This window comes from Seriola aureovittata, chromosome 24 (assembly GCF_021018895.1).
Source record: "Seriola aureovittata isolate HTS-2021-v1 ecotype China chromosome 24, ASM2101889v1, whole genome shotgun sequence".
NCBI lineage: Eukaryota > Metazoa > Chordata > Actinopteri > Carangiformes > Carangidae > Seriola > Seriola aureovittata.
The window spans coordinates 1,398,714-1,424,197 of record NC_079387.1 but is presented as its reverse complement, the minus strand read 5'-3'; the positions used below and the strand labels follow the sequence as shown (position 1 = coordinate 1,424,197).

The 25,484-nt window shown below is 40.1% G+C and overlaps 2 protein-coding genes across 9 annotated transcripts in view; both read right to left on the bottom strand.

The window, feature by feature from the left end:
• The window catches only part of LOC130165245 (collagen alpha-1(XVIII) chain-like), a 41,884-nt gene extending 26,177 nt beyond the window's left edge, over window positions 1-15,707 (bottom strand). For 4 of the 8 annotated variants that reach the window (XM_056370326.1, XM_056370327.1, XM_056370329.1 and 1 more), the window contains exon 1: window positions 1,106-1,678. In XM_056370326.1, coding sequence (XP_056226301.1) covers window positions 1,106-1,598 — 493 coding nt within the window. In that variant the 5' untranslated portion in view covers window positions 1,599-1,678. The other 4 variants (XM_056370330.1, XM_056370334.1, XM_056370333.1 and 1 more) reach the window with 3 other exon arrangements.
• A 1,132-nt stretch (window positions 15,708-16,839) lies between these two features.
• Window positions 16,840-25,272, bottom strand: LOC130165204 (uncharacterized). Its single transcript, XM_056370227.1, has 18 exons — window positions 24,926-25,272; window positions 24,092-24,241; window positions 23,609-23,737; window positions 23,328-23,494; window positions 23,051-23,147; window positions 22,778-22,858; window positions 22,155-22,196; window positions 22,015-22,041; window positions 21,683-21,793; window positions 21,424-21,510; window positions 21,164-21,229; window positions 20,761-20,895; window positions 20,562-20,648; window positions 20,302-20,367; window positions 19,899-20,033; window positions 19,700-19,786; window positions 19,192-19,257; window positions 16,840-19,060 (listed from the first exon to the last, which is right to left on the bottom strand). The coding sequence occupies exons 1-18, from the start codon at window positions 24,993-24,995 to the stop codon at window positions 18,960-18,962; spliced, it is 1,704 nt and encodes a 567-aa protein (XP_056226202.1). The 5' UTR covers window positions 24,996-25,272; the 3' UTR covers window positions 16,840-18,959.
• Between the last annotated feature and the right edge of the window lie 212 nt (window positions 25,273-25,484).

Genomic DNA, 25,484 nt, shown 5'->3' with positions numbered 1-25,484 from the left:
CACAAAAACGATGCTTTTGCAGATGCAGTTTTGCACGAGCGCGACATGCACCCTGCAACAGGGACGTGAGCTTAGGCGTTGCGTCATGCACTGTCGTGCTGATGAACCTGCTTTGGACGTGCGGGGAACAGGGAGTGACACCACACAGCAGGAGCAGCAACAACTGCAATGACCATAACAAGTGTTTCTGCATGTTTAAACCCATTGAATGCTGATTGTTACTTTACGCTGCTGGCAGATACCTGCTTGAGTTAAGGCTTTCATCACAGTGAACGTCATGTTTGCTTTTATTTTTGTGCTTTTACTACAACTTGTTTGTGTGTGTGGCCTTTATTCTCCAATATGACTACTTTGACATATTACTTATTTTTCTATATCAATTTAACATTTATAGTGCTGTAAGTATCACTGAAGTAAAGTATGTAAATGCTCAACCTGTTGTCTCTTTGTCTTCTCCTGCAGACGCTTCTTTCTGCTCGATTTACTGTCTTTACATCTTGTTTATAGATGCATTTCATATGAATTCTTAAAGCTTGTGGCAAGAAAGAAAAGAGACTTTTGTTCCCCTGAGTTTGTCCTGAAGAAAGGACGAACTCGGGGAAGGGGAGGAGGCACTGCCTTAAAGGCTTGAGTCAGGTATCGAAAGTCTCAGAAAACACACTTGCAGTCTTGCTCAGCCAGATGTGCACTGATGTTGTTATTTTTGGTTGGGTATAAAGGTGAATCCCCCTGCCCGGAGGTGGATATATTTTGTATACATCTGTATACGCATCACTTAATCTCTGAATCTGCACTTACAAATGCAGCAACACACCAATAATGCCACTTTGACAAATATAAAAGCAGGTATGACGTTCACCATAATGGATAGAAGCCTTTCAATCATTTAAAACACTATAGTATGCTGTGAAAAATCATCAGCTGTAATGTCAATAATTTCTTTGCAAAGGGCAAAATCATGTTCAGAGTGAATCATGGGAAGGGAAAGATGATGTTAGATAGTGTTTTACCAAAGCAAACATTGACACACACAGACCAACGCTGACAGGACATCGGATTCAAAATGTATCTCCACACAGGATACATTCTAACCCGCCGGGGTTACCTTTCTGGTTACTAAATGACACACATGCAGGACGCCCTCGCTCCTGCGCTCTCTCAGGCAGGAGGCCACACTCCACCGGGAGACGCCCGTTCTCCAGGGAAGCCCAGCAGCTGTCCCGCAGGACGTGGCAGAAGCTGCGACAGGGCAGGGGTGGGGGAGCAAGGGGAGAAGGGCACCCAGGCGCCAGCAGGAGGCAGAGGAACCACTCTGTGCCGTGGTGACACCCCACCCTAGTTAGCCACGCCCACTCCTTGAGGAACGCCCCCACCTCTTCCACAGATGTGTGGTTGAAAAAGTTGGGCAGCGTAAGAAACTTTGGCTGTTTGCCTGAGCAAATGGGCCAATCAGAGGGCGTGGGGAGACATGGCGGGTCAGACGCATTGATGTGAAGAGTCCCATTCATATTAAAAACATCGGCGGTTAAATTGATAGACAGGACTTTATCGCCTCTCAAGACCGTCACCAATTCTACATCTGACTCAAGATCAGCCATGGACCCTGATCCTGAACCAGATGCATTCTCTGCATTCACCCCAGACCCTTCCTCCACCCTCTCCCCTCTGAAACTGTCTGTATTACCCGTCTTGTTAGGGTTAGCGCTCTCCACCTTCTCTGTCAGGCCTCCATTAGTAGTCCCGGTGGTTGGGGTCGCGTCCCACACATCCACAAACTTACGAATTCCCGTGGCCACGTTGATAATTTCTTCCCCAACCCCGGACAAGTTGTCATCCTCCTCTTCATCCGTCTTCTTTGTGCCATTGGGTGTCGTGGTGGCACCTGTTGTTCCTGTTGCTCCTGTTGCCGCCGTCTCTGTTGGGATTTCTGTGGTGGGTTCTGGATCTGAGAACCACAACCAGGCCTCCAAGCTCCCAGCGCAGAGAACCAAGAGAAGCACCCACGTCTGGATCTTCAACATGCTGCTGGCTCCTGCAACAGTCCTCAAAGTGTCTCAGGGTGCAGCAGCACTCCACACAGCCCTCTCACTGTTCCCCCAAAGCTCCACCTGTTAACCAGCCGCTCAACAGTCGGATCCGGGCTGCTCGAGGGTCACTGAGAATCCGCTGAGTGAAAGCAGAGACATAAGAACCCTGCTCACACTCACAGACCCTCCCTCTAGAGCTCCCAGTGCATGGCTGCTAAAAAAAAACAAAAAACACTTACACGCACAGGGGGGAGACCCAAGTGTGGGGGCAGGCTTGTTACACTGATGCTGGAAGTCATTGGTTACTCACAGTTGCCCCAACGCACACTTAAACTCCTCCCCTGTGTGAGTTGATGAGTGGCTCCCCTAAGAGCTTTTCTGCAGCATGGAGAAGAAGCCACAGTGACACACCCATCCTGCATAGAAATAACCTCAAGAAATATGGAGTTTTTTAAATATGTTGTGACCATAATAAACAGGTTTTCTCCTCTTTTTGTTCAAAGACTGAAATTCCAAGCTGCCATGCACATTGAAGTGGGCAGGAATCCTTGAGCAAAACACTGAGCTGCAAAAAGCTCAGTCGTCAGAAAGAGAAGCACAAAGTTCACAGCAGCTTTTTAGGCAAGAAATCCATAAAGAAGTGTCACAGTCTTATCATTTTCTGCAGGATGTTGTATCAACCCCTGACCATCCGGTGTAAGCACATAAAAAACAAAAGATTCTCCAAACTCCTGTAGCACAGTCACTTAAAGGATTAGTCTGACACAGTTGTTTTCTTGCTTCCTTTCTTGTTTTCTTTTCATGAGTTGATGAGGAGATCGATACCACACTCAGTAGGTGCATTACACATGGAGGTTTCTGTTCCAGTCTTTATGCAAGTCCATCACTGACAGAAAACTTTAGTTTACTTTAATTTACTTCATTTCCCACTTCTCTGCTGTCATCCAGCAGCAGTGCCATCACTTCCCCTCATGTACCAAATATCTTGTGATCACTGTTTCTTTCCATAGTAAATGACCTAACATTTATGTAATCTACAGCAGACCTTAGTTTACAATTACAAATATTACAATAAAGCTTTTTCTTGTTCCATACCATTTTTACAGAAGTATTATAAAAAAATTGGAAAAACAACTTTTAATAACAGTTAAAGTCAATTTCAGTTGCTGATTAGTTGATAAAAAATAATCATTTTGGTCACTTTCTAAGCAAAAATATAAAATATTTGTTTTTTTTCCAGCTTCCAGCTTTCCAGCTTTTTTTCCAGCTTCTCAAACGTGAGGATTTGATACTTATACTAATAATCAGCAGATGAATCAATAGTTGTAGCCCTATGGTTGTTCAGAGTGTGGGGGTTGGCGCAACACGAGTGTGCAAGATGAATCTAACAGCAAAATAAATACAGAGGGAGAAAACACAGACTTATAATGTGTAGTTTTATCTCTCCAGGCAACTAAAAACTAACAACATGCACCTGAGCTGAGGGGACACAAGCACACCTGCATTTGTATTAAAGGCTCACAATCAACAAAGGTTGGAAACCACTGGACTAATGGACACAGCAGCTGACAGGCTACCATGACACGGAGAGGATATCTAGCTAAAACTGACACTCGCATCAAGAAATGAGCTGTTTCAGAAAAGCACAAAAGGAAGTCGTGCTCAGTTACACAACGCTGCTGACACGTACGTCTGATTTACTGTTTCAAAGAGAGCAAAAACCAAAACAGCCACATGTGATATTGTAGTGCTTCAGACTCAACTTTCTGTTTCTCTTTGATGTGTTCTGTGGTGATTAATAGCTTAGTGATAAAAGACAAAAGTAACACAAGTGTGAAAAGATGAAGTTGAGACGGGCGAAGAGGAGTGAGGGATGAATGAAAGACAGCAGCTGAGGACGAGAGGCAGCCAGGGAGGGCGGATCTGACTGGATCGATGTCTTATTAAGCTGTTCCCCCGCGGGAACCACTCCATTGCCTCATTGTATTAAATCCTCGGAAGATGTACCACATCCAGGTTCTCACAGATGGGCGATAAGGGGAGTAGGGATCCGGGCACACCCCTCTTCTCCCAGGCTGCCTCCTCCACATGGCCCTGAGTGCCCTCATCATCCAGCTACCCGCCTCATCTGCCAAGCTAGGACGTCCAGCTGTTACACATTCCAGTCCTCAGACCTCCCACACCCACGCTGCATGACATGTGGAGGATTGGAAACTGCCACTTCTTGATCATTTCTGCATTCGTACAACAACACTACTGCTGTCAACGTATTTGCCCGGCTCATTGGGGAGTGTGTGAAAGTCAGCTGTCACAGATACAGCAAATGAGATTAAGAGTTTTGGCTCAGAGGTCAGAAATGACAAAACAGAGCTTTTCTTCTGAGCTTGATTCAGGCAAACTTTTTACATTTACCCCAAAACAAAGTCCATTCTCAACAATTACATTTTCAGTTCAAGTAGAATCACCAAAACTGGACATTAATGAGTTTCAACTGGTATATATTGCAGTTCCACCTGCTCTATATTATATCGTACAGGTATTATAGGCAGATATGTTTAACTCTATTACATACTTAAATAATACATCCTCATTTAGTTATATATTTTGTACTGACAATATGAATCAAAATAACTGCAGGTGTCAAATACATTAAAAAGTAGAACATTTCTTTACGAAATGTGGTGGAGCAGAAGGAAATACAGTGGAACACACTGTAACAAATAATAAAAAAAAAAAGCTCATGTGCCTCAGTCTTGCAGTAATTACCAAAAGCAATTAGAGAGCCTGTGTTTAGTGGGTAAAAAGCTAGATTTCCTGTGCAGGAGTGTTTCTTTTTTTGGTGAAGCTGATCCTGCCCAGAGATTTCTTTGTTTCCTCTTTCACAATAGAAGAATAAAGTGGTGTAAATGTCAGAAACTGGTAGTTTATGAAGTTTATGTTGATATTTATGACATAAAAAGCATTTTCTTACTAATATAGAGCAAAAATATAAAAGAAAACATCTTTTGTTTTTACAGATCTGGACAGACTTTTTTCCTTCACACATGATCTTCCTATATGTTGTGCTCATGTTCAACACACTAGTCAATACATCTGCACAAATGCCCTGCAGACTCTCCCACATGCATGTCCACCCTCCCTCCATGTTTCCAGCACTTTTCATCACTATCAGCTGTCAGCTACTCTGACCTGCACAGGGCCACGAGCAGGGTAAGTAAACACACCACAGCATTATGCTTCAGTGAGTCACTGAATGTCAGTTTATGAAGCCACCTGGTGCTTTCCATGTGGAGTACTATGCACTCACATATACGCATACACATGCAATTATATACAGTACATTCCAGCGGCATCTCGCCTACTACAGCTGTATATAAAAGCTCTAGTGGGGATGTGTCTGCTTACAGAAAATAGTTCCTCCTGAAGCAGTAAGATGCCAGCAGTTTGTGACTTCAATGCATTTTTCACTTTCTCTCAACCTGCTTCTGCCCCAATAAGTGAGTGTTTATATTTCTCAGAATGCCTTTCAATAACCCCTGGAAAATGTGCATGGCCTGAACATGTTGATTTTAATTTGGAAGGAAACCCTTGGGACATTTTATGTTCCTTTTTAAAATGATTATTATTTCCAAAAAAGCTTCTACCGACAGCATGCACTACATTTAAATGAACAATTAAAGGTTTTGGGGAATACTGGCTTTCTAATGTAACATGTTAGTCCTCTGGGATTTTGTACCTTCAGGCAGAAGATAAGATAAGATAAACTAACCGCCTCCTGGCTGCAGCTTAATATTTACTCTACAGACATATTAACCTTCTCATCTAACTCTCAGCAAAGATGTGAATAAACTTATTTTCCAAAAACTTTTTCTGCATTTTTTCCCATAACTGGAACTAAAGGGGTCTTGTCCAAACCATAAAAAACAGCCCTACTTACAGGGATGTCCAAATACGTTTGGCCATGCATAGATGGAGAAATTGATAGATTGTGGAAGAGGTTTAAGTCTTAACACTGAGGGAGAGAGGGAGAGAAAAAAAAACAGGTAAATTAAGAGGAGTGTATAAATTACAGCTGTGCTAAATTACCAGACTAAATCCCCCCAACCTCAACTAATTGCCATGGCAACAAGATCCCTCCTGACCTGTGAGACTGTCAAGAGACTCGTGTTAGAGAGATTAGTTGAGTATTTCTTGGGTTTGAAAAGATTAAATGTCCATGTTTGGATTGTGTCTCCATCTGACACATAGACTGTAAATAAAAAGGTCTGACAGTGAAGAGGAAGCACAGAGTTCATACCTGTCACCAGCACATACTCACACTGTGATTAGTTGCATTTATATCTGTACAACTGCATCACGGTGACAGTAATTGCACAGACCACCAACTTAAAGGTGGACATACTTTTATAGCTGTAGTTGTTGGTAACAAGACCAAAACACACCGAAATGCTCAATAAATTGGCTGAGACAAAGTGTCCAAAAAGTTTTGGCCATGTAGTAAATTGCAGTACCTCCATGAACCAGCAGATGGCAGCAGCACATAGGCCACAGGGGTCAGATCTATTGTAAGTGACTGTATTTATCACTGGTTTCAATCGTGAATACAGGAAGGCTGATGTTTATTACACAAGTTTTAAACATTTCTTATTCTCTCACCAGGAAGTCAACAGTTAATAAAATCTGCATGCATTTTCCTACCATCAACTCTTTGATTTCATTGCCTTTGTATACTGTAAGCTATGGTTATCCGTGTTTTCTTGCAGCTGGAAACAACATGTGGATGTGCAGAGACAAAATGTGACTGAAAATCAGCTTAAACTGACGCACTCTTTATTTTAAATGTGAAATTCTACAAGAACCGAAAACCATGAATTGCTTTAATCTAATCCTGACACCACAAGTGAAGTATTTTCATACACAAACACAGAATGGAAATGAAAATTCATCAACAAGCACAGAAAATTTGCAAAAACCTTTTTGGAAAAATCCTTGTAACTCCTGTTTTAGTCATTGTGTTTATGCTATGAGTCAAAAAAGTGCCAATAATGTATGCACTTTACAAACTAAAAACCTCACTGTCGACTGAGCTAAAACCTGCACTTCCTGGTTCCTGCTGCGCTGACAGTGGATAGAAGAAGTTTGTGGTGCAGTGAAGATGCCACAATAAATAAATGAACACATAAATAAAGATAAAATGCTGCTATCTGTGTTTAAATGTGATGTCACAGTTGATGTCTCACAGTATTACAACCTAGAGATCTTCCTGTCAGCGCTGTAAATCACTGACTGCTCCAGTTATCAAATTACTCAAATTCTTCAAAGCGAAGAAGCAAGAAAAAAAAAAGAAAGAAAAAAAAGTTCCCCGTGGGGCATCTTGGCAGAAGCTCTGCAGAAATCAACACCCATGACACTCCACTCTCCACCCTCCTCCTCCTACTCAGTCCTTACACCCTGTGGTATGTCGAAGTGGGTTTCTGGCATGGACAAAAGCAGGGCATTTCCAGACAAGAGGGTGTGAGACGGTTCACGGCTGTCCCCTATCAAGCGTCAATGCTCAATTCATTGAGCAACACGGGAGCTTGAAGACAAGACAGTCGGCTCCTTGTGTGGAGAATCCTTATCGCTGAATGAGGACGTTTGTTGCTGTAGTAAAAATGAAGGAACGGGGTGTGTTGCGGTGAATCTGGTGGCTTCTTTTCAATGTGAGAAAAAGTTGTTCCAGCAAGAGATGAACAGACGCCTCCTCAAATGAAATGATTGACAGGAGACAATTAAAAGCAATTATGGAGGTTTTTAAGTGATTATAGGTAATTTTAGTTCTGTGTTGACAAAATCAAAATGGTTTAACAGACGCGATCCTGACACAGCCATCTTTTCTCAGCCCCTCAGTTGATCTCACCTGTCAGATGTGCATGTTTTCAGCATAAGCCTGAAGAAACGTGACATTCAAGTCAAGTGCAAAGGCTTCGTAACTTGAGGCCACGGTGCTGCGGGAAAGGTTGAATTCCTGCAGCCCAGATTCTGTACTCGAGGGCAAGTACTGTTAATAACCCCAGTAATGCTCACAGTGAGTCATGAAAGGGCAAACCGCACACTGTCTCGCCCAAAACCCACAGAGACTCATACAGAGCATCTACTGCAAGGGTGAACAAAAGAAAGTTAACAGCTCGACATTTCGCAAAAACCCGACGAAAGCTGCATCAGACCATAATATCACATTTCAAGCATCCTGCAAAAGACAAGAGATTTACTATTCCAAGTGAGTAAAACGCTTCAGATTTAGCAGTTATGTGCCTTAGAGTTCCCATATTGTATAAAGGTAGATGTCCATGTGTTGTTTGATTATTAAGCAGGTCTAGGTTCTATAATGATACTGTGAAAATATCAAAGTGCTCAGTCCACAGAGAAACGCACACAGCCTGTATTCAGAGACCGTGTCATCAGGACATCTGTAACTTTGTGATGTCACAACAAAGCAGTCACCACTCTCAGCCACGCCCCAAGCCCCACCCACCTGGACCCACCGTCCAACCTTGTAGGATTTAGTTTCTTTAAGTGTCTACCTGAAATCTGATATATTTAGAGTTTATATTAGAGAAGCCTGAGAGAGGAGATGTAAAACTACACTGAGATGGTTTTTGGTTTCTAAAACCACAAATATATCTTCTTATGGGAGAAGTAGAAAATATGGAGCTTTAAAGGACATGTCTGTCTAAAAGCAATAGCCATGTGCCCACATGTCTCCTGCTGTAATCATTCTGTTACTGTTCCAGTGTCAGTGATGGGAGACAAAGCAGTGTTAAGCTGCAATGAAGGGATAGTAACAAAAAGTGGACATTTTTCCTATAAAGACATCTGACTCAAACTGCTGAGGCTTCAGAGAAAAATCTCTAAAATACATTTTTGCCCTCACGAACAGGAGGAACGATTGCAATGTGCAAAATTAGCTCGTCGTACGAGACATGTTCAAGATCAACAGCTCTCATCACCTTCCCTTTCATCCCTGATCCGACCTGAACCTGGAATGCAGAACACAACAACAACCACAAACCAACTTCATGCTCATGTGAAGCTCAGTCATCGACCTCTGCCTGGTGAATCTGCATGTCTGTAAAGCTTAAACAACAACGTGAGGACCGGCTTCTGTACGCTGTCCTTGTCTATGCCACTTCTTGGCTGATTCACAGCAGTGTGAATAAGTCTGGAGAGGGTCGCGGCCTCTGTCTTGGCAGCCAGCCCCACCCCTCTGGATGATATGGGCACGGAGCCCGTTTGGACTCCATGATTAAAAGCCCTTCCTCCTCATGTCACTCTCTCCATGCTTTTCAAGACTGATGGGACGTGCCATGCAAAAAACATGTCCTGGCCTAAATGGAAAAGATGACAATGGAGCTCCATGAGAGTCACCCCTGGTTCGGGTTGAGGGCAGTTCAGCCGGCACTCAGTCAGGACTCACTGAGGCAGCTAGAGATTAGAGCGGCACTAAAAACAAGCTGCTGATTAATGTCTTTTCTTTTGATATCGTGGCCTGTGCTTGTGCATTCAGATACTTAAGGTCTTTTATATGAAACTAGCTTCAGACTGACACTTTGACTTAAGCTGCTAACAATCAGCTCTTTGGCCTGCACAGACCTGTGGTGTTATAGCACATATTTTTACTGTGACAGTTGGACATAGTTGCCAACAACTCCTCTTTGTTTTTTACATTTAAAGTAGCCTGCAACATTAAAATCTTACTCTTTAAATGTTCATTAAAACTCCTGCACACTGTACTGGTTTGTTCATTATTTCTGTCTCAGCTATTTTGTCGACCAATGAATCATGAATTCAAGCAAAATTTTGATGGTTCTAGCTTCTGAAGTGTGATAAGTTGCTGCCTTCCTCGACTTACATTGTATTAAATTGAAAATCTTTTGGTTTTGGACCATTGTTCAGACAGAACAAGACACTTGATGATGATGTATTGATGGCTAGACAAATGGGATTTGCTGTTTTTTGATGTTTAAGAGACCTAAAGATGAATGAAAACAATCTGGATTTGCTACACTTGAAATAACCAGAACAACTTCTTTGTTTCTTACATTAAAAATAACCAACAACATTACAGATTTACTCTTTAGTTCTCACTGGGGTAAATCTCTTTGGCACAGGAAGGCATTTGTTTTGGTTTTGTAAACAGACGCAATTTGTTAGGATTAAATATATGAATATTTGTAAAAGGAAAACATGGCCCTCTTATCACCAAAGGAGTCATTACAATCAGGAAGAACAACAGTCTACGGTTTCTGTGTATGTTTCTAGTACGTCATTATCCACAGAGGCTGACTGAATGAGGAGGAGTTAAATATCTCACCTCACAAGACATGTAGCAGGTTTAATCTGAATCTGTGGTCTTACGGTTACAGGAGCTCCAACCAGAAGTCTGATCCTGATTCCTGATTTAGAAATGAAAGTAGAAATCAAGCTGAATCTATAGATGCTATTTGTGGAAACCAGCAGATTAGATCTTAAAGAGGCGAGCAGGTGCGAGAATCAAACCACAGCCGCCGTCATCACCACCTGAAAGCCAGCAGCTCCGCAGCTGGGAAAACAAAGAGCAGAGAGCACCTTCTGACCAGCCACTTTAGATTCACATCAGATAGGCTGCATAGAAAGATGGAAGATGGAAAGCAAAACATCCTCTCACCCTTCAGCATGAGATCACTCCTACACCTCCACACTTCCGCTGTCACCTTCAAACGGGTGGCAGCAGGTTGAAAACACCCACAGCTGTCTTTATGGGGCTTTTAAAGTCCTCTATAGGAATGCTTCATTATCAACATGCTTTGATGTTTCATTTGTTACAGTCTGCAGGTCTGGTCAGTCTGAAGGGGCTCGGCTGAGGCAGGGATGCTGACTCTGCGTCGCTCACAGGATAAAAGCTGTAATCACAGATAAAAGTGGGAGTGAACCGCGTCCTCGAGGCCATGTCGGAAACAGGGAGAAGTTTGTGTTAATAAGCCAAATCTCTGGGAAGCAGACTACTGCTGTTTATTCAACCTGAGGGTACCTTAGTCTCTGCTGAGTAAATATGGTTCTTTGAGGAATGACAAAATCAAGGTTAATGTAGCAGACACAATGCAGGGTTCAACTTCTAGTTGCCTTCAAATACTGTAAAGTAACAGTACAGTGAAAAGGATATACCCTAAGATTGATTTAATAATACTAATACTAACTGACTGTTTGGGGTTTACCATGTCTGTTCCTTAAAAAATGTGTTTGTGATTAGTTTCCAATATTTCTTTGGACAGACATTAAATACTTTTTACAATCTATAAAAGCTTGGTTGACTGTCAAAACCCCAAACAACAAAGTTTGAAAACAAAAGCCTAATAATTTGCCCATTCTGTCAGCAACTAAGTCGTTTTACTATATGTTGAACCAGAAACTACCCAAAATCTAATCAAGCAGGTGTCTCCTGCAACATATCAGTTATTTGACATATTTTGTCATAATTTTGTGTAAAATTACAAAAATAAGGTCCTAAGGCAGAAGATCAGTAAAAAAGAAACAAGTGTTGTAATAAGAACAGGGCTGGGAACTAACTAAACCACCACCTACTTCCTGTCCAGAAAAAAGCTCTTTGATGCTTCTATGGCGGTGACAAAAGTGTCCAGTCTCCATTCATTTCAACCGCCCATCCTTCTCTAGACTTGCAAATTAAAACCTTTCATCTGAAGGAGTGATGCTCCAGAGGAGTCAAACAATGAGTAATAAAAGAAGAAAAATATTAGAGAGAGAGAGAGAGAGACAGAGGGAGAGAGAGAGAGAGAGAGAGTCAAGATAAGTTAAAATATCTTTAGATAATCAAGCGATCAACATAAGTCGAGATAAGAAGCAATTAAATAAAATCAAGTCAAGATAAGATCAATGAAGATAAGCCAATTTAAAATAAATGAAGATGAGATTAGATAAGATTTTAATGACCCATGAGAGAAGAATTAAATAACATGGAGCATGTTCAATGTCTTTCTTATTACAAGAGATAAACTACACTACGGGTATAGTTGGATGTATGTCACATATGAGTCATGTTAAATCCAAAGCAGCTGATCCAGACATATTTTCTAGCCAAACCCAAACAATGAGTCATCATCACGTCTTAACTACAACATGCAGATTCAAACCGTAATTAGTGGTTTAGCTGAGAAGAAACCACCATGTGATGTTTTCATAAATTACATTCCAAGTCACCACAGTGACTTAAAGTAATCATCTGCTTTGTTTTTACCTAAATAAATGTCTGCTTTGCTTCTCTCTCAACCCCAATTGATAACAATCAAACAGTGATTTAAACCTTGATCCATCTTGTGGAAAACTGCTGTATTTGATGTTCTCTGCAGCTGTTTGTAGATAAAAATTTACAGCTGTACAGGAAATAAGGTGTGCCATGTAGGACTGCGACTAATGATTATTTCATTATCAATTCATCTGTAACCTTATAGTCTATTAAATGGCAGCAATAGTGCAAAATACCCATTATTATCTTGTCTTCAAATTGTTTGTTTTGTGAGACCAACAGCCTAAAACCCAAAGATAACCAATTTTAAATGATATAAAACCGAGAAGACTCACATATGCAAAGCTTTTTGCTTGTTAATTTACTTCCTTAAATCCTTGTTGGGATAACATTAACTTCATTGATCTTGAAAAGGGAAATTATGAGATTAAGAGAATAATTTTCAGTTTGGCTTGCAGCTACAACACATTTATATACACAGGTTAAATTTCCACACTGAAACAGACTATAGCATTCAACACGTGGTTGCATTAAATGGGCTTGTGGCATCAACAGCTGAAAATAAGAGCCAACAGATTTCCCCATAAAACGCAGCGTAGACATTATTGATGGCAGAAATGTGCTTCGTGTTCAGACAGGCTCAACCAGCTGTGCGTTCAGGAAAGAAAGTGTAAAATCATGTGAAACAAACAGCCTGAAATTCTCCCTCTGGTCTAATTACGCCATGATCCCCTGTGTTACATTCCCCTTACATCCTGCATATACACCATGCAGTCATGTGTAATGCTATTACAGCACATGGGATTTATTTTCCCCATTCGTTGTCTGCTTTGATAAAATATAGGATCATATATTATGGAAACAGGGATGTTTGGCCACCCAGGAGGAATGTCTGCTGCTTGTGCTGCAGCGTCATGTCAGAAAGGACTTATCACATAAACACACAGTAAATCTGAGTGGTGTTACATCTGTTCAACGTAGAGAGAGAAAACAAAGAGGAGGTAAATTCTGAAGAGGAAAAATCCACCCTCACATCCTCCGACACTGTTAGACAGTAAATTAGAAAATGTATGATGCTCAATGTTTGACAGCAGTTTTGCAGTTTCCTTATTTGGAGGATTCAGTTTCCATTATCGAGCTTCATCCTCTTTTACTTAAAGAACGTTTCCCAGAAAACTGTGAGGACTCATTTCTATGTAGGATGAACTTTCTGGGAAAATCCAAAGGACGTGACGTTTACGCTCCTGAGTGAATGTTAGCTTAGACATGGAGTCTATTAACCAGCTCTGAGCACAACAAAACTCCAACACAAACACCAATGAAGGACAAAAACAGAAAAAAGGTTTTATTTCTTGAAGCCCGTCTGACCAAATGTGACCTACGTCTGGGGACAAACCAGGGTCAACATCAGCAGGACATTCTCTGCCAGCTGGAGAGTCACATATCGTCTATATAGTCTCAAATATAGACATAGTTAAACATCTAGCAACATGATCAGTCCTGTGTATGTCATGTCACTGTTTTGGCTGACGCCCACGTAGCTTGCACGTACCTACGGAGTGAGAGAGCATGCACAGCAGTTCACTGAACGGCCACCGGTTTTCATTAATGACAAGGGTTTTATGAACGTGACATACAGAACCTTTAAAAAGGTAAACATTTAACCAGTCAATGACACTTTTACAAAACTGACTGAAAGCAATCAAAAAATATTTGTAGAGTGACAGCTGTGTCGATTTTAGTGTTGCTGCTTTACAGACTTATTAAGCTACTGTGGGTGTAAACTAGGGATCACTGGTATCACTTTTATGGCATGACTGTTGAACATCAGTGAAACATGACGAATGCAGATATAAATCTTCATTCTACAGGTCTGAGACACTGAAGCTAAAATCTGATGTTCATGTGGATTGACTGCAAAAAAAAGTTTCTTCTTCTGCACTGCAATTTTTTTCCAGTCGACAGAAACAAGAAAAATCAAAAGGAAAAGGAGTTTTATACACATAATGTACAAGACTAAATACTTTGTCAGAGCGTTTCTGCATTTGTGTAGACATGCCTGAATGTCAGCATATTGTTGGTGTATTTTGTGTATTTTGTGTGAGTGTGTCTGTGTGTGTCTGCAGCCAGAAGAGGAGGGAAAGCACAGCCAGGTAAAGTTAGGCGTGTGTCTGTTTCTCTGGGAGGCACAGACGAACCCTGAAGGGAAAATCTGAGCAAAACGCAAATCACTACCCTCAACACACACACACACACTCACTCAGACACTCAACATGCTGTGATGCACTGCTAAATGTAATAATTGTGATAAAACACCAGCGCACGAATGTGTACAAAATCATGGATCATGATACTAGGCACAGGCTCAGGGGCCCAAGCAGTCAGGGGGCCCCTGTAGTCAATCAGATGTCAAAAAAGAGACACAATATGACCACAAAAAGGATGCAAAATGACCACAAAGAGACACAAGACGACTACAAGGAAAGGCAAAATGTCTACAGAGTGAGACAAAGTAAATGCAAATCCTATGTTTATGCGGGGGGGGGGGGGCACAAACACCTGAGATCATTATTTCATCTTGCCCCAGTGGATGAAGAACAGGTCTGTGCATGACAGCATGAATACAGATGCTACATCCTCCTGTTTTAAACAGACTTCTGCAAACCCAACAAAGGCTGACAGTACAGTACAGTACAGCCTCTGACAGTGGAGGAGATGCTGTTATGAAGCTATTCATAACTCCCAACAGACAAGCCCAGACATTCATGCCAACCACAACCTCATTCCAGCCTGAAAAACCAAGCTTTGAGATCATGTGTCAGCACATAACCAGCTCATTATTCAGAGAAATTCAACACAAGTGGAGGAAAATGTCAGAATTTACATTTCAAATTAAAGTACAGGGGTTTCCCTATGGTGAAGTAAGCTGTGGAGCCAATCAAAAACAATCAGCTGCAGGTTTTTTACAGCATTTTAGAACATGTTTACAGCAGTTTTACAATATTTTCAGCACTTTTCTGGTAATATTTCTGTAGTAACTGAAAGTGTTGTTGGGAGAATCTATTTAAAACACAACTCTATATAAACATGACATATAGTATAAATTAAGCATGTAGCATTCATTTACCTCTTCGTTGTGATTTTATCTGTGCGACTACCAACAGGATGACGCAGGTCCGCAAACTCATCATGGACCACCTGTCACGTCGATGCATCCTCGAAAGTGGTTAAAAAGTTATTTAAGTGTTTGAGCGAAGAAAAAAGGAAATAAAATCCCGTCAGAGGGTCTGAGGAGGAGCTTTCATGTCCAGCAGCTTCCGGTGAAAAAATAAACCAAAGTGAGTACAGTTTCACCGGCCTCCTGCCTACCTGAGGAGGATGCGTGCACCTTCACGCACAGCAGCGTACAGAGGCGACCTGTGTAGCGGGAGAGAGTCACACAACGACTTCCTGCATGAGTTTTTCAAAGTAAAAGCCCCGCCGGTAGACATTTTCTTCACTAAATTCAAATGGACCTTACTGAGGCAAATATTTCACTTTTTACTCCGCTATATTTATCTGATAACTTTAGTTACTAGTTACGTTGCAGATTCAGATTAAAAATACAAAATGTAAACTGATAAATGATGATTATAAATTAAGGAACAATTTTGATTATCCCAATAGCAAAGAAAATACCTTTATTGTGAAAGCAGCTACTTCTCCTATTACTTGCATCATCCTTCAATTAACTTGAAGTGCAGCCTTAAGGCTTGAAGACCACATTTCATGTTTTTGAGGTCTGAACCTTCTCAACTCTTCCCCTCAGGCTGCAAAAAGATGTTAAATTGACTAGGTCTATAACTAATCAATATTTAGTAGCTGACAAAACTACAAAAGAAAAGTGTGCTTACTAATAGCTGGAAAATTACATTTCAGTACATTTCAAAAGGGACTAAAAGGCTTCAAATCAACCAAAAGCATTTTATCATACAGCAGGAAAGTGGCCCATACTGGGAACCAAACCAGGAACTGTCTGATTACAGTGTACATTATACATCATGGGAAATGACGGCCTTTATTCAGACAATTAAAGCCCAAGAAGTGGAACCTGTAGCTGTTAGATTTTTCACTAGAAGACACAGCAGGAGCAATTGGACCTGAGTGATATTCAATTAGTGTAAACAGTATTTAAATTAAAGGAGAGTCTGAAAGTTAAAAAAGGAAAATGGTTTCAGCCCAGTTTCAAAACATTATCTCCTGTGGATTTTTACATTTGGGCAGCAAATGTAGGCAGGCCCTGCAGAGAGTTTTGATACTGGAAACCTAAAGTCTTAACTGTCTTCTAACAGTAAAACTGTAAAATTTCAGGATCTGGATGAAATAAGTTTTCCTTGTGTCTGACTGAGTCTCTGTTCAGACATGTTGGCTCCAGTGTGCCACCTGTCTGTGGTCCCGACTGAAAACTGCATTCTTTAAAGAGAGAAAGGCTTCACATGATGACAGATGCTCTGTAACTACCTACAAATAACACACACACTGAGAGGTCGCACATCCATGTTTCCCCTTTTATTGAAAGCTGCACAATCTTTCTGTCTCAAAACAAGACAAAGTTGGAGTTTTATTCATGAGGATTTCAACTTTCAGTGAAGGCGAGAAGCTGCTGCTGCTCATCGCTCAGTGGGCAGGAGGAAAGTTAGTGTCAGTGCAGTGTGATAGGGTTTGTCAGAACATGTCCTCCCCGAGTCCTGAACCATACAACTGGATAGAAAAATCCCTCTGACACTTCTCTCGCTCATTTCAGCGTCGATCCTGTCTGCACATGTAAAGCCTAGTCCACTTTTCACTGTGATTTCACCACCGCCGCTCTGTCATCTCTGCGCCATCGGCTGTATTCTCTCTCAGGGCATGTGTTGTTGTAAAGACCCCCCCACCACCACCTTCCTCCTCCTCCTCCTCTTTCACACACTTCAAATTTAAATTCCATCCATCTTCTCTCCTGCCCTGAGCTGTCAAAGCTCAGGAAGAGTCCTCCTGAAGGTAGCACTTATGTTGTGACCTCTAAATGAGTGCAACACTCGCAAATGTCTGTCATTTTACTCCGAACACACAATATGAGCTTGTTCCTCTCGCTAACCTGCACGGAGAAGACTATGAGGCTGTGTGTCTCTTTCACGCTTGCTCCTAATAAATCACTCTGTAGTCAGTTACCTGCACAGAGGTGGAAGAAGTCTTCATATTCTTATTAGAAGTTCAGACGTTTTTGCCGAAAGTATCAAAATAAAAGGCCTTATTACGCAGAAAACAGTCCCTGCGTTGCCTCATCCACCCACTCCCAAACCATATACAGTCATTTAATTTCTAAGAAGATGTTGGAAGCCAAAAAACAGCTATGAAATAAAGATGACATCAAGATATAAATTATTTGATAAATCTATGAAATGTAAGGAGATGATGAAGCACACCTTTCCAGTGCAAAGTGACAACTTCACATTACTTGTTCTGTTCAGCCAGCACTCCAAAATATATTTAATCTATATATATATATATATATATATATATATATATATAACAATATATACACAATTTACATCTCACAGCACGTGGAACATAGCAGCTGATTTCACAGTGCAAACACACACGACAGCCGCCATGGGCGAATCCTGTCAGTGAGAAATAACTTGTTATATGATAGACTCCTGAGTGATGCTGTGACAATGAACCATGGGACACGTGTTCTGTAGCTGTGGTGTCACTATTGTCATGTTATAAGCTGAGATACATTTGAACAGCCTCTTATTGTCCTTGTAACTAAATCCAAAACCACAGTCGAGTCATCAAGCTTCAAAAATATCAGATAATATTTCAAATATACCTGTGAGCTCTGATGTGGAAGTGGTTCGGACATACACTATTAATCAAAGAATTCAAAATTGAATAAAATCTAATGTACATACTGTTTAGAATGAGTATGTAGTGTGAATTTGGGGCACAGCTTGAGTGATTGTCAAAGTCTGGCCTCTTTTCAAACAGGAAGTTAGAAACAGGTCAACAATTTAAATAAAAACTAATTATTCTATCTATTACATATAAGTTATATAAATATATAAAAACAGTGAGTGAAGACCTGACCTCTGGTGGACTGATAGGGAATGGTAGGGCAAAGGCAGTACAGGAAAGCAAAGACAAACAAAACATCAAAAACACAATCTAAAACTTAATGCACTTCAAAAGCAGATTTCATAAACAAACCGTTAAGTTATTCTCTTCCACTGACCCATACAGCCTCCCTTGAGACAGTACAAACAGTGTTTCTTCCTTTTGGAATGTTAGCAGCTTAAAATGCTGTAAAGCTCTGAGTATTTGGCTCAGGTCAAATGTGGCCACTTCCAGCGTCACGGCTGGTGTTAAAACTAATTCAGTTCATAACAGTTTCCATTTGAAAATCATTTTCTCCCTTTGTGCTACTTGTAGGAACATGAGCCTGCTAAACTAAGTATGAAATACAAGGATGCATGGCCATACAGTAACAAAGGTTGTGCTGATAAATACTCATTTTAGTTTGGCACAGCTTGAAGCACCTGTCGCATCTTTTGCATGGAGTTCACCTGCCTGCAGCAGTTGGTGCTGTGATGAAACCCCTGATTCTTTGGTGTACTCATGTAGGGAGTACTTCAGCTTTGGTCCTCATCCTGTGGCCCTGCTGTCTGCTCATCCACCGGTCGGTCCTGGTTGGATGTTTCTTGGTCACTTGACACTGACAGCGCTGGCGTCTCTGCCAAATGACAGAATAAAAGTCACATCCAAACAATCAGTGATAATCATAATCCTATTATATTACATTATATTACATTAGTACAGTGGTAAAAGTCCAAATAGTCTTTTTGTCATGTAAGTTTAACTCACCAGTGTCCTGAGTGGTTTCCGGTGGCATAACAGATGTTGGGTCCTGGGCAGATGTTTCTTGGACTTCTGAAATCCGAGTCAAATGATACAGTAAAAGAATAGTCACCATCACAATGCATCTTTTACATGGTTCCAGTTAAAATGGTCTATGATGATGATTATTTTTAATATTGACTAATTGTTTTGTCTTTAAAATGTGTGAGAATTATTTTCTCCTTTTGTCCAGCCACCAGCCCAAAGATATTTAGTTTACTATAATGTACGACAAAGACAAGCATCAAATTCTCACATATGAGAAGCTGCAACCTGTAAATGTTTGGCATTCTTTGCTTAAAAAATAACTAAAAGAATTATTTGATTATTAAAAATACACGCAGATTAATTTTCTGCATAATCTGCCGCTAACAGCTCAGTTCACAGTAAAGTTTACATGCTGTAAATTTGGTGAAACGGGCCTCATGTTGTACCATCATAGTATCTTTCCTGTTGGATATAATATTCCACTCACCAGTTTCAGTGCTGGTTTCTGGGGACACAACAGATGCTGGGTCCTGGTTGGATGTGTCTTGGACCGCTGGAACAGTTGTTGACCTCTCTGTCAAATGTTACAAGAATCATCAGGACCACAATGCTTCTGTCACAGGTCCTTATAACGTCTCTGGATTTACTGTCATGGCTCTGTTTGGTATTAATCATATTTAACTCACCTGTAACATTGTTGGCATCTTGAGACACAGCAGGGGTCAGATGCTGGTTTGGTGTTTGCTGGTTATCTTGTGGATCCACCGGTTGGTCCTGGTTTGATGTTTCTTGGTCACTTGACACTGACTTCGCTGTCGTCTCTGCCAAATGATAAAATAAATGACACATCCAAACAATCAGTGAGAAAAACAAATATGGTTCTTGTTCAGATGCTGAGTACAAACAACTTGGAACTGTGATTTCTGTCTCTATTAACACTCCCTTTAAAATTCCTATCATATTCCATTATATTATATTAGTACAGAGTTTAAAATTCAAATGGCCTTTTCATCATGTAAGGACCTATCTGGGTTTTAATATTGTACTTTTGGCAACACGTCCTATTTTGTATGATCAAGTTGAACTCACCAGTGTCCTGAGCGGTTTCTGGGGACACAACAGATGTTGGGTCCTGGGCAGATGTTTCTTGGACCTCTGAAAAGGTTGTTGGTGATAAAAGAATTGTTACAGTCACAAAACATCTGCCACATGGTGAAAGTTATATCTTAAAGGTTGTAGATGAAATTATCTCAAGTAGTACAGTTTACATGATGTAAATTTGGTGAAACGGGCCTCATGTTGTACCATCATAGTATTTTTCCTGTTGGATATATTAACATTCCACTCACCAGTTTCAGTGCTGGTTTCTGGGGACACAACAGATGCTGGGTCCTGGTTGGATGTGTCTTGGACCGCTGGAACAGTTGTTGACCTCTCTGTCAAATGTTACAAGAATCATCAGGACCACAATGCTTCTGTCACAGGTCCTTATAACGTCTCTGGATTTACTGTCATGGCTCTGTTTGGTATTAATCATATTTAACTCACCTGTAACATTGTTGGCATCTTGAGACACAGCAGGGGTCAGATGCTGGTTTGGTGTTTGCTGGTTATCTTGTGGATCCACCGGTTGGTCCTGGTTTGATGTTTCTTGGTCACTTGACACTGACTTCGCTGTCGTCTCTGCCAAATGATAAAATAAATGACACATCCAAACAATCAGTGAGAAAAACAAATATGGTTCTTGTTCAGATGCTGAGTACAAACAACTTGGAACTGTGATTTCTGTCTCTATTAACACTCCCTTTAAAATTCCTATCATATTCCATTATATTATATTAGTACAGAGTTTAAAATTCAAATGGCCTTTTCATCATGTAAGGACCTATCTGGGTTTTAATATTGTACTTTTGGCAACACGTCCTATTTTGTATGATCAAGTTGAACTCACCAGTGTCCTGAGCGGTTTCTGGGGACACAACAGATGTTGGGTCCTGGGCAGATGTTTCTTGGACCTCTGAAAAGGTTGTTGGTGATAAAAGAATTGTTACAGTCACAAAACATCTGCCACATGGTGAAAGTTATATCTTAAAGGTTGTAGATGAAATTATCTCAAGTAGTACAGTTTACATGATGTAAATTTGGTGAAACGGGCCTCATGTTGTACCATCATAGTATTTTTCCTGTTGGATATATTAACATTTCACTCACCAGTTTCAGTGCTGGTTTCTGGGGTCACAACAGATGCTGGGTCCTGGTTGGATGTGTCTTGGACCGCTGGAACCGTTGTTGACCTCTCTGTCAAATGTTGAAAGAGTAATCAGGACCACAATGCTTCTGTCACACTCTAAAAATCTCATTTTACAATCTGGGTTTATTTAGGACCAAAGTCCTTCTCATAACGTCTCTGATTTTCGATGTCATGATTCTGAACATCACTTCTTATTGGTATTAATAATGTTTCACTCACCTGTTATATTGTTGGTATCTTGATGGTTATCTTGTAGATCTGCTGCCTGATCATCCACCGGTTGGTCCCGGTTGGATGTTACTTGGCCATTTGGCATCATTGTTAATCTCTCTGTCCAAGAAAAAAGAAATGCCACGACCATAATACATCTGACACAGTCTAAATTCCTGTTTACTGCTGTTAAAGCAGTGCATGAAAAACTTCTTAAAATTAAATTAAATTTAAAAAAGAACAATTTCATCAATTTATTAAAAACGTCATATTTTAAACAGATTTAAGATTAGAAATCTGTAAAATTATCTTCAGTGTTTACAAAGGAAGCAGTTTCTTACCTTCAAACATCCCTTCAACATCTCTTCCTGTATCAAAGATGAAAAAGTGTCTGTTAACACAGTGAAATACATCATTAATAACAATGCTTTGTTTTGTTATTCCTGTGTATTTGGTAGTAAATGGAAGGTTATGAACACACCCTGTTGTGATTGTCCCATACGGAACATGCCTCGTCTTGATGCTGTCATTGTTTCAGTATTTACAGTTTCAAGATGGTGGCAGATAAAAAAAAAAACAGGAAGACAAGAAATGTTGAGTCACATTTCAAAACTTGTGTAACATTTGTATGGGTAATATGTCAAATGTTGCGTCCTCGGGCTGAAACTGCTCTTTTGCTATTTTTTAAAATGTATTTCTAAAAATGTTTAATATCCCTGTTTCTCGCTTCTGTCTTGTCTTTTCTATTTGTATGAAGTGTGCTGTATAGATAAAGTTTTTATATTATTATTTTTCATTATTACATTTCCCACAATGCTTTGGAGGATGTAAACAAAGTATGATGTTGTCGTGGATTCAGTGAGTTAGCTGTTGACTAACTTCATCAGCTGTGCTACTGCAAGCTGCTAGGTGCATTTTTTCAGCTGCTGGCACCTACATGCATTTTAAGCTTCAGCTGACAATGACTGGCATCCTTTCTCTACCTTTGCTTGTGTGAACTCATTGATCAACTGTTATTAAACATTAGTAAATATGTTTATGATGATAATGCCCCAATACATATTTAATGCAGTGATATAAAGGCAATCCTTCATGGTTTCTAACCTCTTATTCTGCAAATGACAAACATGATACACAGAATCAAAGCAGCTATTGGGACCAAGATGAATATCCAATACCGATTGCCTGCAAAGAAACAAAGAAACAAAACAAAGAAACAAATAAAACAACCAGTGTCAGCTGATCTGTATGTGATAATGCAATCTGAGGTGTCCCAGTGAGCTGCTCATATTATATCAACTATGAAAGAAAACATTAAGATGCACTGTGATATTTAATGAGCTGTTAAAGTAGATGTTTGCTGGTGTGACAACTCACTGGAGTTGACGGGTTTGAATGGGTTTGGGGTTTGATCACTGCTATTATAGCTGACAGGGTTTTGCAGCGCACAGCTGAACCAAGGCTCCTTCTCCTCCTAGACATTGAGTGAAAACCACACCAGACATAAACATTCAATCTTAACTAGGTTACCTGGTGCCTTTGTCTTGGTTCAGTATGTCCACATTATTATTATCACTAGGATGCAAAGACAGTTATATGAACAAATGTGAATTAAGGCATGTTTCCATCCACCACACCATTATCCATTTTATACCTTTGTTATAATGTACTCATAATGTGTGGTTGAGTTCCGTGTCATGTCGCCTGACTTCCACGAATAGGTGATTGGTTCAGCGTCTGTGGTGTTGCCTTTACAGATGAGAGTACAGGAGGTCCTCTCTTGGTCACACCGTGTGGAGACAGTGGGTTTAGGGACAGGAGCTCAAAGAAAAAGGAACAAACAGAGAGAGATGTCATTTGAACTCAGAGGGAAAATATATAATATAATAATATAATATGTCGTGGCCAGACTTCTAGGAGAACTCCTCCACTTACAGATAACCAGGAGCTGAGTCGTCCTGGTGGTGACTTTGTCGTTGATCTCTGATGTGTAGCTGCCACTTTCTGTTCGAGTCACTCCTGTGATTGTCAGCTCTCCAGTCACATTATTTAGGTGAGTGCGACCTAAGGATATGCACAGAGAGGGTCAGATTTATCTTCTTAACCTTAGTTGTCTTTTGTTTTCCAGGGGAGCAACTCACTCCCAATGTTTGTCACTAAACACCTGGCAGCTGAGAAATCTGCACTTTGAAACAGTAAGTGTAAGTAAGTGTACTCGAAAAATCACATCAAAATTTTGACACAAGGTAGACATTTCCAATGATCTATAACAATTAAAGTGACGTTTTGAATTCCCTTAAATTAAAACACAATGAAAGACATACACAGTTTCATCAATTTCACTGATTAATTATCATGTAATTAGGGTTTTCAATATTTGGGGATTGTATGCAGTTTAAGTACAATTTATTTATGTACCTTTAAACTGTCGGTAAGGGTTAATTTCGTTATCAATCAACTCGACTGCGATGTCAGATCCATGTTTCCATGTCATGGTCTTGATGGAAGGATCCGTCACAGGACCCGGTGAGAGAACAGCTGTTTTACCTACTTCCACATATTTTGTATCTGCAAAATAACATAAAGACAAGGGGCAATTTAGTCAATTAATTGATCACTAGAAAATGAATCAGGAATATTTTTGTTAATGCATTAATTTTTTTAGCAAATCCTCAAACAACATTCTCTTATTCCAGCTTTCAAACTTGTGAAGATTTCCTGCTTTTCTCTGTTTTACATCATTATAAACTGAACATCTCCATGGGTTTTGGACTGCTGGTGACTCTAGCAGGCATTTTATAAGCAAAACAATTCACTGAGGAAATAATCAGAAGATTAATTGATAATGAAAAAAAGCAGAAGTTGCAGCCCTAAATGTAAAATCACACATTTAGTTCTTTAAATGCACTTTTTTTCCCCCTTACCTCACAATTTTACTTAAGTACAGTAGCCAGGTTAATGAAGGAATGAATTATAAACCTAAAAGGATTCAAATAGTTTATTCATATTAATAATTATAATAATTATAATATCTTCACAGTTAATCTCTACGAATGTATGGATGAATAGTAGGCCAGGGTGTGGCCATCGACTAAAAAAATGGGGGAAAAAAACTGTAATAAAAAAATGTATATTTATATGTAGTGTAAAAACATATCAAACATAAAAATATGCACAGATAGGCCACATCTTTTACAACTTTCGAGACATATATGCCTAGATAAAGCAAAATTAGCATTGAGCTAAACTTACCTGAGTTAGCTTCCACTTTATTCAGTAGCTGAATGGCAATGAATAAACTGCATCTTCTAAATAAATACATCCTGCTCCAAATAAATACCAACCACAAAGCGATATGCAAAAAAACAACAATTATTGTTGTTGACCTCTAGAAACTTTGGAAAGTCGATTGAGACTGATGATAAAGCGAAAGCAAAAGTAACTAAACGGAAACGAAAGAAACTGAGGGAAGTACGAAATGACGCTGCGTCACACACGCATTTAGTTTGATATAAGAGAAGTGCAGAGCGTACGGGTTTTACATTGTCGTTACATGTTCCATTTAATGGACACAGAAAAGTGGAATCTTCTCACCAAACTCTTGTAAGGAAAGTATAAAGTAAAAAAAATAAAATAAAAAAAACCCATTACATTTCTACTCCACCGTCAGAGGGAAATATGGCACTAGTTAATTTATATCACACATATGGTTAGGGGACTCACACCATGTTAGGGACCACTGGATTAAAATAACTGAAAAAAAAACCCTCAACAAGCTAGATAACAATAAGATGCTGCTCACACTCAGTAT

What these genes read in the sequence shown, in the direction of transcription:
- LOC130165204 (XM_056370227.1), bottom strand. Translation starts at nt 24,995, where the DNA reads ATGTATTTATTTAGAAGATGCAGTTTATTCATTGCCATTCAGCTACTG. An exon ending in GACTCAGCTCCTGGTTATCT is followed by an intron (nt 23,495 to 23,608) that starts GTAAGTGGAGGA and finishes TTTTTCTTTGAG; the next exon opens with CTCCTGTCCCTAAACCCACT. An exon ending in TGTCATTTGCAGAATAAGAG is followed by an intron (nt 22,197 to 22,777) that starts GTTAGAAACCAT and finishes AAACAATGACAG; the next exon opens with CATCAAGACGAGGCATGTTC.